We start from the raw sequence: 14101 nt of genomic DNA, 5'->3' as shown, positions 1-14101 counted from the left end.
GACTGTCTTTCTTCCATTGGATGTTCTTTCCTGCTTTGTCAAAGATTAGTTGGCCATACTTTTGTGTGTCTAGTTCTGGGGTTTCTATTCTATTCCATTGGTCTATGTGTCTGTTTTTGTGCCAATACCATGCTGTCTTGATGATGACAGCTTTGTAGTAGAGGCTAAAGTCTGGGATTGTGATGCCTCCTGCCTTGGTCTTCTTCTTCAAAATTCCTTTGGCTATTCGGGGCCTTTTGTGGTCCATACAAATTTTAGGATTGCTTGTTCTAGCTTTGAGAAGAATGCTGGTGCTCTTTTGATTGGGATTGCATTGAATGTGTAGATAGCTTTGGGTAGTATTGACATTTTGACAATATTTATTCTTCCAATCCATGAGCACAGAATGTGTTTCCATTTCTTTATATCTTCTTCAATTTACTTCACAAGCTTTCTATACTTTTCAGCATACAGATCTTGTACATCTTTGGTTAGATTTATTCCTAGGTATTTTATGCTTCTTGGTGCAATTGTGAATGGGATCAGTTTCTTTATTTGTCTTTCTGTTGCTTCATTAGTGTATAAGAATGCAACTGATTTCTGTACATTGATTTTGTATCCTGCGACTTTGCTGAATTCATGTATCAGTTCTAGCAGACTTTTGGTGGAGTCTATCGGATTTTCCATGTATAATATCATGTCATCTGCAAAAAGTGAAAGCTTAACTTCATCTTTGCCAATTTTGATGCCTTTGATTTCCTTTTGTTGTCTGATTGCTGGTGCTAGAACTTCCAACACTATGTTAAACAACAGTGGTGAGAGTGGACATCCCTGTCATGTTCCTGATCTCGGAAAAGGCTCTCAGTTTTTCCCCATTGAGGATGATGTTAGCTGTGGGCTTTTCATAAATGGCTTTTATGATCTTTAAGTATGTTCCTTCTATCCTGACTTTCTCGAGGGTTTTTATTAAGAAAGGTTGCTGAGTTTTGTCAAAGGCCTTTTCTGCATCGATTGACAGGATCATATGGTTCTTGTCTTTTCTTTTATTAATGTGATGTATCACGTTGATTCATTTGCGAATGTTGAACCAGCCCTGCATCCCAGGAATGAATCCCACTTGATCATGGTGAATAATTCTTTTTATATGCTGTTGAATTCGATTTGCTAGTATCTTATTGAGAATTTTTGCATCCATATTCATCAGGGATATTGGCCTGTAGTTCTCTTTTTTTACTGGGTCTCTGTCTGGGTTAGGAATCAAAGTAATACTGGCTTCATAGAATGAGCCTGGAAGTTTTCCTTCCCTTTCTATTTTTTGGAATAGCTTGAGAAGGATAGGTATTATCTCTGCTTTAAACATCTGGTAGAACTCCCCTGGGAAGCCATCTGGTCCTGGACTCTTGTTTGTTGGGAGATTTTTGATGACTGATTCAATTTCTTCGCTGGTTATGGGTCTGTTCAAGCTTTCTATTTCCTCCTGATTGAGTTTTGGAAGCGTAGTACACACCTTTTAATAATATTTTGTTTTTCCAACCCATGGAAATGGAATGTCTTTCCATTTCTTTGTATCATCTTCAATTTCTCCCATCAATGTTTTTATAGTTTTCAGGGTACCTACCTGTACTCTGAAACTTAACTCTCATCTCTTTGGTTAGGTTTATCCTTAGTTATTTTATTATTTTTGGCACAATTGTAATTGGGGTTGTTTTCTTAATCTCTCTGCTGCTTCATTATTGGTGTATAGAAATGTAACAGATCTGTACATTGTCTTTGTATCCTATGACTTAATGAATTTGTTTATCAGTTTTAGCAGTTTCTAGTAGAATCTTTTGGGTATTCTAAATATAGTATCATGTTACCTGCAAATAGTGAATGTTTTATTTCTTCCTTAACAACATGGATGTCATTTCCTTTTTCTTTTTTATTTTTTTTGTCTGATGGCTGTGGCTAAGACTGCCAGTACTATGTTGAATGAAAGTGGTGAGAGTGGACATCTTTGTCTTGTTCCTGATCTTATGAGGCACTCAGTTCTTCCCCGCGGAGTATGATGTTAGCTGTGTTTTTCATATAAGGTTGAGGTATGTTCCCTCTAAGCCTACTTTGTTAAGGATTTTTATCAATGGATATTGTGCTTTGTCAAATGCTTTTTTTTGCATCTACTGAAATGATCATATAGTTTCTACCCTTTCTCTTACTGATGTGATGTATCACATTGATTAATTTGCAAATATTGAATCACCTTTGTAACCCAAGAATAAATCCTACTTGATCATGATGAATAATTTTTTTAATGTATTGTTGGATTCAGTCTGATAACATTTTGCTGAGGTTTTTTGCATCTATGTTCATGAGAAATAGTGGCCTGTAGTTCTCTTTTTGTTGTTGTGTCTTTATCTGGTTTCGGTATCAGGGCAATTCTGGTCTAATAGAATGAATTTGGAAATTTTCCTTCCTCTTCTATTTCTTGGAAAAGTTTGAGAAGAATAGGTATTAACTCTTCTTTAAATGTTTGGTAAAATTCACCTGTGATGCTATTTGGTCATGGAATTTTATTTGTTTGGAGTTTTGTTTTTTTTTTTACTACTGATTCAATTTCATTGCAGGTAATTGGTCTGTTCAAATTTTCTATTTCTTCCTGCTTCAGTTTTGGTAGGTTACAGGTTTCTAGGAATTTATCCATTTCTTCTAGGTTGTCCACGAGATAGTTTATTTTCTATAGGAGACATATTTAGACCTATACAAATTAAATATTTTGAAATATAGATTATAGATTTGTGATCAGGAATAACATAGAGCATTTCTCCATTTAAAAACTATTCTAGAGGTTGCTTATGGTGAATATAGTATAATGTATATACTTGTGGAATCACTATATTGTACATCTGGAGCTAATGTAACACTGCATGTCAATTATACTCAGAAATACCCACAAAAAACTAGTCTAGAGATTGGATCAAGATAGTGATAACTGCCTCACTTTTCCACCCAAAACTCCAAGAAATATGAGGAATTTTCAAGAGGAAATTCATAATAGTGTTAGACAATTGTTATATGTGGGCAAGAATTTTCATAAATGTTCTAAAAGAATGCAAAAAGAGGAACCCAAACCTAAAACACATAGAAGAATGTTGCCTCTACGTCCCTCTTTCCACAGCAGCAACCAGCTCAATAATATGCCCTGTATGGCTTTTCTCACTTCCCTGTCTCCCTCACTCTCCCCACTCATTGGCTCTGTTTCATGAAATCACCCCCTAGATAAACTTCTTACACTCCATTTTTTGTTTCAAGGCTCTGATATTGGGGGAATTCAGACAAGTTTTGGTGTTTCCCCAATATCTAGGACCTCAATTCTAACTTCCTTCCTTCTTTCCTTCCTCCTTCCCTCCATCCCTTCCTTCCTTCCTTCCTTCCTTCCTTCCTTCCTCTGTCTCTCTCCCTCCCTCCCTCTCACCTTCCACCCTCCCTCTCTTCCTTCCACTCGCTCTATCTCCCACCTTTCCTCTCTCAATCTCTCTCCAGATTTCACCCAGGATATTCACTATTAAACTCAGCACCATTACTTCAAACCTATCTTTCCAACTTCTCACTTGCCTCTTTGGGTGATGAAACTTGGGTTCATCCTTGACCTTCTCTTATCAATCTGACATATCCACATAATTTCAAGCCGAGTCATTTGAACTTATCAAGTTAACTCTCATCCTTCCATGTCCTGCCCACTGCTGCCATATTGTTTCAGGTCATACAACCACATGCATGGATATTATAAAAGGTTCCAGACTGATATTCTGAGTTTCCCTCTCTCCTCTCTATAATTTATTACCCAGTCTTCCTGAAGCTCTGATCATAGTTCCACTCAAAAGGATTCTGTGGCATCATTGTCTATAGTACAAAATAAAGCCCTCTACAACTTGATGTCAACCTACCATTCCTCACAACTTCATCCATGTATCCCAAGAGCCATTCCAACTGACCTACTTATCATTCACTCTAAAAGTACCATGAGTTCCCACATCTGTGCCTTTTCCAACTCTGTTCCCTAAATCTGGAAATCTCTGACTCATCTTTCACTTTATTCAAAGCCTACATTGGGTCAAATATCACTTCTTCCAAGACCTTCATTGATTCTCCCAAGTAGAAACATTAACCCTTTTCTGATCTACTTTAGCATTTAGACTGTACTCTTTTTGGCACTTTTATCACTTGTTTTGAATTAGAGTATAATTTACATTAAAATGCATAAATCTTTAACTTGATGAATTTATCACCCTTGTAATCATCCACTTGGGTCAAGATATAGAACACTTCCAGCATCCAAGAAATTTCTTTGTGCCCCGTTCCAGTCAAAATCCCCTTCAAAGGGTAATCTCTATTCTAAGACTATCTTTTTTTTTTTTAATTTCATATAAATGGAGCCATAGAAGATGCACTCTTTTGCATCTGGCTTCTTTCACCCAACATCACATCTCTGAGATTCATCCAGGTCATGCAAATCAGTTGTATGTCCTTCTTTTACTGCAGAATAGTATTCCATCATAAGACTATACCACAATTTATTCAACCATTCTATTATAAATGGACATTTCTCAGTGTTTTGCTATTACAATTAAGGCTTCTATGGATATTTTATACATGTCTTTTGTTGGACACAGGAACTCATTTCTCATCTCAGGAACAGAATTACTGGATCACAGGGTATTTGAGTGTTTAGGTTTTTTCTAAAGTGATTATACCAGCAATGTAAGAGAGTTCCAGTAGCTCCACATCCTTGTCAGCACTATTATTGTCAGAATTTTTTTTAGCCCTTCTGGTGACTATGCTTTCATTTCTATATAAATTACAACCACAAACAACAACATTTACAGAGTGCTTAACAGACTGCAAACTTTTTAAATGTGTAACATCTCAGTGAATATTACAGTCCTATAAGCAAGTAGGGAGAGTCCCATCATTATTCCTATTTTATAAATGAGAAAATAAAGGCTCAGAGAGGTTAAGCAGCTTGCCCAGGGCCATGATGCAGGATGTAGCAGAGACTCTGCATCTGATACATCCACTTGTTACAGGGTTTATAGTTATTTGGGTACATGCTTTATCTCTGCTAGTTTGCTAACAGTTTTTAAGGTTAGGTCTTATTTTTAATTTATCTCTGTTTAATAAATGAATAAATGAACCTAAGAATAAAATTTAAATTTCTGTCTATGCAGAAAAACTTTACAATGGTTGGTTATGGTAACAATAAATAAACACCACAATTTGTTATCTGAATCATAAAGGATGGTATTTCAGGAACACCGACACACAAATATCCAAACATTTAGCTCCATTTAATAACTTTCTTAAAATGTTGAAGGATTCAAAAAAATATTTAAATCCTCTCTTTGAAGGACTATTTTAAAATCATTTACTATTAACTCATTTACTAGTAACCACACCAAACATATTGCAAATATTTGGATTACTAAATCAACCAGATTTCAGTTTTATATTTTGCACAGAGAACATAAAAGTTTTCACTTTTATATGTGAAGATGACATATACATATGTGACATATACATATTTCCTTATGTATAAGCTAACACATATGCATGGAATAGTAAAGAAAAGAAAAGAAATACTAATACAACTGTATACACATATGTCTACATTCAGCAGCTTTGGGTAGTTTATTAAAACATTATTTGATATTCTTTTATCATTGTTTCTTAGGAAAGTTTAACATCATTCAGAAAATTTTTATGAGTTGTCAATAAATCAGTAGCTATTTGTATCATCGAGCATGTGTTTATTTTTGTTTTGTTTTGTTTTCTACCTCTGTATTTTCTTTTTTCTCCTATGAAATTTATTGTCAAATTGGTTTCCATACAACACCCAGTGTCGAGCATGTGTTTAGAAGATACATGGCAAAGCTCAGTATAATCTGGTCACTTTTTATGCATCCAGAAACCATAGGAAACACATGTGAGCTATCTGACATACATGTGTAGCCAGACCTTGATGTATTCTATAAATTTCAACCTTTGTTTAAGAATGTTATCACATGTTCCACCCAGTGCTAAGTTGAAGGCTAACAGGGACAACTCCGAGTATCTGCTTTTGTCTATGTGTGTTCCTCTTTTCAAATGTGGTCATGCCATTTTGTATATCTATAAAACATCCAAAAATTATTACTTTTGACATATAAGAAATATAATTAAAAGTTTTAAAATACATGTTAAGGCAGAGATTATAATTGCAAGTTACAGACAACTGAACTCATAAAACATACTTTGACCTTCTGTATCAGATATTTCACATCAAAACTGACTTGGTCTAAATATTTATCTCTCTAAGTCCCAAGAATAACTTTTGCCTCAATTACTCAGCTCATGTTGGGATGTAAACACAGCTAACTTGTGCACTGACACATTCTAAGTTGATTGTGCAATTCATTTAGAGCATGCTAGGTATTTATAGTTCAAGCCTGTTGTAAAATATAAGAAATTCATAGCATGCTAAAGGTATCTGAGAATCACTTGTAAACACAGGAGATGATCAGATAAATGAGAATGTGTTTAATACAAATTTCTGTCTTGTATTCAAGGCCAACTTGATTTCTAGAACAACAACAAAAAAGGCTATTCAAGTAAATCTTTTATATTGAATCATTCAACAGTTTCTTCATGGAAAAGCATATTGCAGATGTTTAACTACAGTCATTTACCTTTCACGATTGCTTCCTTTCATTCTACCCCCAAAATTCATTTTTCAGGTTCAGACATGACTGTTAAAATTGTGTCCCTCAGTAACAAATGAACATACCTTTCATGCATGTAGTCAACTCCTAGCAACAGCTGGATAAACCATTCGATTATCTGACTTTCCGGAAAGGTTTTTCCAGCTTCTTTATATTCCTGAATTTTACAATCCAGGTCTCGGCCCTGAAACATAGTAGCATAATTTTTCATGTTTTTCTTTCAGTTAAGATTTTAAAATCAAGCTCTCTCTACAATAATTAATATGTAACAATCACTGTTTATCACAAGAAAGTGAGGGCACATTGCCACTCTGAACTATCACTGACAAAGAGTCTCTCCTTGGCCGAACTCTTGCCAGGCTCCTTTGAGCTCTCTTCTCAACTAGGCCTCACCCTTGGCTTTAAAAGACTTGAATAAATACTAACACACTTCTAATAGTTCAAGGCCACATCCCCAGGATGACCCTAGTCTTCCTTAAAGTGCCTGCCTAAGAAAACTTACAGCTGCCAAAAGAATTTACTGTTTGTTCCTGCCCGCATCTCGAGATAGGGATCCCTGTCTCCTGGTTTCTGTGGAAGGGTAGGGACCTAATTTCAACTACTGCCAGTTAGCAAACCCAGATACATATGAACCAACTACCTTCCTGCTTTCTCAGTGTTTCCCCTCCATGACTGTTCAGGTTCCCACTGTTTTCTCCCTTCTTCCAGTCTCACTATTTATCATCCAGGCACTTCTGCACATATCAGAATATGTGCACAACAACAAGAGGTCAGCTCTTTCCCTGAGTGCCAGTTACCACATAAACTGTTTTCACCACTTTAAGTAATGCCCGCTGTGTTTATCTTTGACATCACTCAAGGACAAAACCCTTCTGAAAGGTTTTATTTTATTATGTTACTTAAATATTACCTAAAATGTATTACATTACATTACATCACATATTTACATGTGTCCACATAAAACTAGGAATGACTTTTCTTATGCTTAGAGTTTTATACAACTATAGAAGCCTGACATATATACAAAGTAAAAATAGAAAGCCAAAATTAAAAATGAATGCTAAAATTAAAATGAATGCTATTAATTTAATATAAAGTGATGATGTTTTGGTGAAACTAAATCAGTCCTTATGTTGTGCATATGGCACTGGCTGCTGGAGTTCAGATTCTTTTCAGTTTGGCATGTCCAGACTAACATGTGTTTGGGATGACTTAACTCTCCTTTTGTCTATTTAACTACAGTAAAATTCCCAGGAATACAGCAACTGTTGATCTAGGTGGGGTCCAAACACATCATTTAAACATTTAGTCAGTCTGTTCTACTGCTCACTGGTGATAGAAAGAATAATCCTCAGTGCCAAAAATGAATCATGATCACAGTGACAAACATCTAAAGTTACCTAGCAGAGTCTGATATAAGGGCCTTTCTGATTGTGCTAATATTAATGTATTTCAACTACCATAGAAATGAATACACAAAATGTTAAATTCTCTCAGAGAAGCCCTATACCTGATCCCTTTTACCTTTAAACACTGAACAATTAAAAACAACTCAGGAAGTGTTTCTCTGAAAACAAGGAGTGAAATGCAAGTGTTTAGGATATGCCAACAACACAGCCCTACGAGAGAAGAGAGGTATAAGCCATGTCCCTAAGGAACATAAGGGCCAAACATTAAGCTACTTACAGACTATGCCTGACAGAGTTTTCATTGTTAAATGCAAAGGAAAAGCATTTATAAGCAAAGAAACAACCAAAGGGAAATTACTTCTAATCAAACAACATTAGGTCAACCAATCGACTCGCTTGTAATGATTTTTTTATTTCCTTTCAGTGCAATATACAAATAATTTGCCTCCCATATTCTCACCTTCCACAAGGGCATGACAAACGAGAAGGGGCATATCAAACCTCCTGCTTGTATCCTAGGTCACATTTAATTTCCTGCTGGATTTTCTGGGCTAAGGAGATCAAAGCTTGTTGGAATTCAAAAATACAGTGAATTGAATATTTGACTCCTTGTCAAAAGACTATCATTTTCTTCTTTCTCCAAACCTACCTTTCTTTATATCCCCTCTCTTTTTAATCCTAGAGTTTATCAAAGTTCTATTGGGTCATACAAGCTGTACTATCATAAGGTTTCTATAAGTTGCACAAAACATTTTTTGACAATAGAATATTACAACTTCCTGTGAAGTAGACACGAAAGCCCTTCAGATGACAGGTAAGCTACCAATGTATATATATATATATTTCCAATCCAGGCTCTTCTATCCAAGAGGACTCTAGCAAAACCTCTCTCTCTCTCACACACACACCTCCACACCTCCACATACTAATTTTAAAACAAAAAGCAAGATATCCTTTCAATATCCCATTTAGATTCTCTGAATATGATCAAATATCTCCACTGTCAGAAAGATAATTATATATGTTGCTGTGTCCTTCCTTAATAGCTTCAGATGAGGAGTGATGGATGGATGGATAGATGGATGGGTGGAAGGAAGGAAGGAAGGAAGGAAGGAAGGAAGGAAGAAGGAAAGAAAAAAGAAAAAAGAAAAACTTGCCTTATAGAAATATAATCCAACCCACTGTTTCTTACTTTAGAAAGGTCATACAAAAGTACAATTGTCCCTATGAAAACAGACTTTGCATATGTAATTGTCTACCCCAATTGTAATAACACTAAAATTTGGAAAAATTCATGTGTTAAAACAGCATTCCTTTCAAGAATTTATCCCAAATAAATTATATAAATGTGAATGTTTTACACATTTGTATCAGCTTTGGTATTGCTTTCTTTGTGAGTGAGTAGAATTATGTCCTTTGTGAGTTATCTTGCCATGACAGGAGCACACTCCCTGGGTGACATTTATTGTTAGTCTGACAATTACCTCCTAATGCTCTCTCCTCAAGTGGTAACTGAAACTTGCTTATTTGTTTCCTGCATTTATATTAAGTATGTGCACATTTTCTGGTGACTATATGTGTGTGTATACACACACACACACACACATATACACACATATATATGATTTCTGGTGACTATATATATATATGTATATATATATATATTTAGACTATTAAAAAAGAGAAAAAGAATAGGGCCTTCAATAGTAGGCCTCAAAGTGAAATGTCAAAAGGATCAAGCTCCCCCTCGCTCTCTGAGTAGAACCATAAGAAGGAAAACTGAACCAGTTCCTAACATTGAGCAAGGAACCTGTTTAGTTGACAAGAAGATAGAACACCAAAAAATTAATCAGAGAGCTGGGCCTCATGCTCATCAAGTTGCTACCCCTACAATTTTCATTTTGTACGTTTATCTCTAAGAAACATTATTTGCTTTGTATGTACTTTGTTCTTTAATAAATACTCTGTAGATTATTTTCTTAGGATTTAAATTAGGTAATCAAGTCCCTCACAGATTAAGATAAAAAATTATGCTTTTATATCACAACCAAAGAAATATATTTTTTGTGAAGCAGATGGATTTTGAAATATGAATATGGAAAGCATTTATGACTTTCTTTCTCTAAGCCATCTTCCAAGTAAAAATCAAATGTTTTTGATAAAATGTCTTACCTCAGTTTAAGTTCTTATTACACTATCTGCAGGCTCGTTGTTTTCTCAACTTTGTCTTTGAGAAATATTTAATGATGACTTTTATTGCTAAGAAAAACTTTAGTGAAGAATATTGACTTTTACTTAAACCAATATTAATGTTGCCTCAAGTCTATATTGCTCACAGAAAATGCTCTTTCAGTAATATCACCCCTTGAAAGTTGCAAATAAAGCCTTGATGTTAACTTCTGAAGTTTTGAAAATCTGTAACCCAAAATGCACCATTTGCTGGGTTACTGGCCTCTCCTCCCTCCCCCAGCCCAATTAGCCAACATCAGATTGACTTTGAAATGCCAAGACCTTGAAGGAATGAAGAACAACTCAAATACAGTGTCTAAACTCCATCTTTGATTCCATTAAAAAGTTTTAAATCCTAAAAGCATTTAATTAAAAAAAATTAATCCCTGTTTTTTTAAGTCTTCAACAGAAGCACTTACAACCAGTTTAAAAAGCCAAAGTAGAACATTCTCAGAAGTCTGAATACAACAAAACTGCAATGCCCAGAGCATATACAAAGCATGAAATAACCTCTGGATTCTAGAGTTGGGAGGAGCTTGAAAAACTGTTCTGCCCTACTTCATTTTAAAATTAAAAAGTTGCTCCTTATTAAGTCATTTGGTTGACATCTTCAATGCTGCTCTCTAACACTCCACATCACCTTTCAATAAGCTTCTAATACATCCTTCCTGTGGACTTCAAATTCTAGCAGGCATCAGAATCATCCATGTTTCTTGTTTAAAATGCAGGGGCGCCTGGGTGGCGCAGTCGCTTAAGCGTCCGACTTCAGCCAGGTCACGATCTCGCGGTCCGTGAGTTCGAGCCCCGCGTCAGGCTCTGGGCTGATGGCTCAGAGCCTGGAGCCTGTTTCCGATTCTGTGTCTCCCTCTCTCTCTGCCCCTCCCCCGTTCATGCTCTCTTTCTGTCCCAAAAATAAATAAACATTGGGAAAAAAAATTTTTTTAAATAATAATAAAATGCATATTCCTGGACCGCATCAACAGACACTGATTTAGTAAGTCTGGAGGTGACAAAAGAATCTCTATTTTTAAACAAGCATCCTAAGTGACTCTGGGACAGGTAGTCCATGGACCACATTTTAACAAATGTTGCTAGATAATAACACAAATGGGCCATACACTTAATATTTCACCCATCAGTGGCAACATTTGGTCCAACAGTTTGAAAAATTCCAAAGGAAAAAGATGTACTTCGGACAGGGCTGAATAAGAATCTTTTTATAATGACATATTTTTTCAAAAACACCAATAAATGGAGGTGGAGGGGGTGTGAAGATCATCTGTCGTTATGTTGTAGAACCCGAAGACATTCCCTTGGCATTTTGGAAGTGCACTGCAATGGAGTGCAAAAAAGTGGAGGAAATGGTAGGCCACACCATGCTCTTAAAAGCAAGATAAGAAAACTAGGTTTCTAAATAGGTACTAAATAATGCCATGTAGTATCATGATGTTCAAGTTTGATAATACAAATGAGAATTCCTGGGTTTAGCTGCTAGTGTCTTTTTCCAAATTCTTTTAGAGTAAGTGTTCTTCCTGGTGATAGAAATATACATGAATAAAAATAAAATAGAACTTATTTTTATCTCAAGTGACATGAAATGCTTTCTTCTATAAATCACTGGGTTGCTTTTAAAATAAACTATTTGAAGTGGATTATTCTATTTTTGAATACTTATATTTATATTTATATAAAGTCATGTCAGTTAAAGCCACACCCCCAATGCTGTAAATTCTAATGGATTTATGAATTGCTTTGTATTAGTGTATTAAGACACATCTTTTAAATAAAACTACTTTTGCTTTTCAATTTTTACATTAACAATTTTAAGTAAAAATTTGTGGCCTTCCTTTTTTTTTTTTTTTAATTTGTATTTTAAGTAGGCTCCATACCCAAATGGGGCTGGAACCCATGACCCTGAGACCAAGAGTTGCATTCTCCACTGACTGAACCAGCCAGGCACACCTCAGTGGCCTTACTTTTTAAATTTGTTGTTAAAAGGTTAAAATATATCATGGCTTAAACAAAGAAAGTAAATAGAACAAATCAGATTAATTAATTAAAAATCATGAGTAGATCCGTTCAGGTATATAAAATCAGACCCTCGGGACGCCTGGATGGCTCAGTGGGTTAAGCGTTTGACTTGAGCTCAGGTCATGATCTCACGGTTGGTGAGCTTGAGCCCTGCGTCGGCTCAGAGCCTGGAGTCTGCTTCAGATTCTGTCCCCCTCTCTCTGCCCCTCCCCCGCTCACACTATCTCTCTGTCTCTCTCTCTCTCCCATATATAAGTAAACATTAAAAAATTATTTTAAAAATCAAACACACCCATGATTTACAGTCCTCCCTAACTGCCACAGAACTGACACAGAGCAAATTCAGGAAGGCCTACCTTCTCCAGGATGGAACTGCCCAGAAAAACCAGAGAGGCCTGATAGGATATACCTTTCTAAAGATAATGTTTAGTTCTTTCAGTCAGCAGCAATCCCAGGAAAGCAGGCCATTGAAGACAGCCGTGATATGTGGCTACCCGGAGCTCATACTGGGAAGGATGGTGCTATAGACTGAATGTTTGTATCTCCCCAAAATACCTATGTAGAAACCCTACCCCACCTCAGTGTGATAGTATTAGGGGGTGGGGACTTTGGGATATGATTAGATCATAAGGGTGGAGGCCTCATGAATAAAATTAGTGTCTTTATAAAAGAGACCCCAGAGAACTCCCTCACCTCTTCTTTTTTTCTTTGAGAGAGAGAGGGAAAGAGAACGTGGGCACGCATGCGTGTGCGTACACACATACACACACACACAAGCCGGGGAGGAGCAGAGGGACAGGAAAAGAAAGAATCTTAAGCACGCTCCACATCCAGCCCAGAGCCTGACACGAGGCTCAATCTCACAACCAACTATGAGATCACGACCTGAGCCGAAATCAAGAGTTGGACACTTAACCGACTGAGCCAGCCAGACAACCCTTGCTCACCTCTTCTAGCATGTGAGGACACAGCAAGAAGATGACCACTTATGAACCAGGAATCCAGTCTTGACCAGACATTGAATCTGCTGGAATCGTGATTTCAGACTTCCAGCCTTCAGAACCGTGAGAAACAAATTTATGTTGTTTATAAGCCACCGGGTCTGTGGTATATTGTTATAGCAGCCTGAATGGACTAAGACAGACGGTCATGAATCAATGTCACAATAATCAATAACCTACGAGTCTCCCTCAACTGTAACAAAACAATTTGGATGTTAGTGGCCCCAGACAGAGCTTCAGGACAATAAGCAGTGGCTTTAAAAGGACAGAAAAAGATTTTTCTTTAATTGCAGACTCAACGCATACCCAGTATTATGAAGTTACAAGGACTCTCTGAGAGCTGAGAGCTAGTAAGCCTGATTGCTACATGTCATTGCCAAATTCACTACTGACACTTACTAGAAGTTCAAGATTGTTAAAACTCAGCCTACTTACTTCGTTTATTTAAATAGTTTTAAATAAGTAAGAAACATAAGAGAACATTTCAAATTTTCTTTTGTACGGTACAAATAAATCTTTGGCAAGTACTTGCTTGAAAGTTGCTATCAGACTCATTAGTGTTTAAGAATTTGCATGTTTCCTCCTTCTGGCATGAATCATACTAAAGGTTACAAGTCAAACTCAGAGTTAAAAATGAGCCTGCCTTCCAGAAAACAACTGGAAAGGGGAGAGGGGAGCAACAATGAAATAATGAATGATTATAAATAACAACTTCCAT

General features: G+C 36.3%; 1 protein-coding gene across 4 annotated transcripts in view; it reads right to left on the bottom strand.

Annotated features, from left to right (window-relative positions):
• The window catches only part of NEK11 (NIMA related kinase 11), a 269503-nt gene that overhangs the window by 202255 nt on the left and 53147 nt on the right, over positions 1 to 14101 (bottom strand). For all 4 annotated transcript variants that reach the window (XM_047875528.1, XM_047875529.1, XM_047875530.1 and 1 more), the window contains exon 4: positions 6779 to 6897. In XM_047875528.1, coding sequence (XP_047731484.1) covers positions 6779 to 6897 — 119 coding nt within the window. The remainder of the gene's footprint in view (positions 1 to 6778; positions 6898 to 14101) is intronic.

This window comes from Prionailurus viverrinus, chromosome C2, assembly GCF_022837055.1.
Source record: "Prionailurus viverrinus isolate Anna chromosome C2, UM_Priviv_1.0, whole genome shotgun sequence".
In the NCBI taxonomy this organism is placed as follows: Eukaryota; Metazoa; Chordata; class Mammalia; order Carnivora; family Felidae; genus Prionailurus; species Prionailurus viverrinus.
Note: the sequence above shows the minus strand (reverse complement) of the source record. Positions and strands in the feature narration are given on the sequence as shown.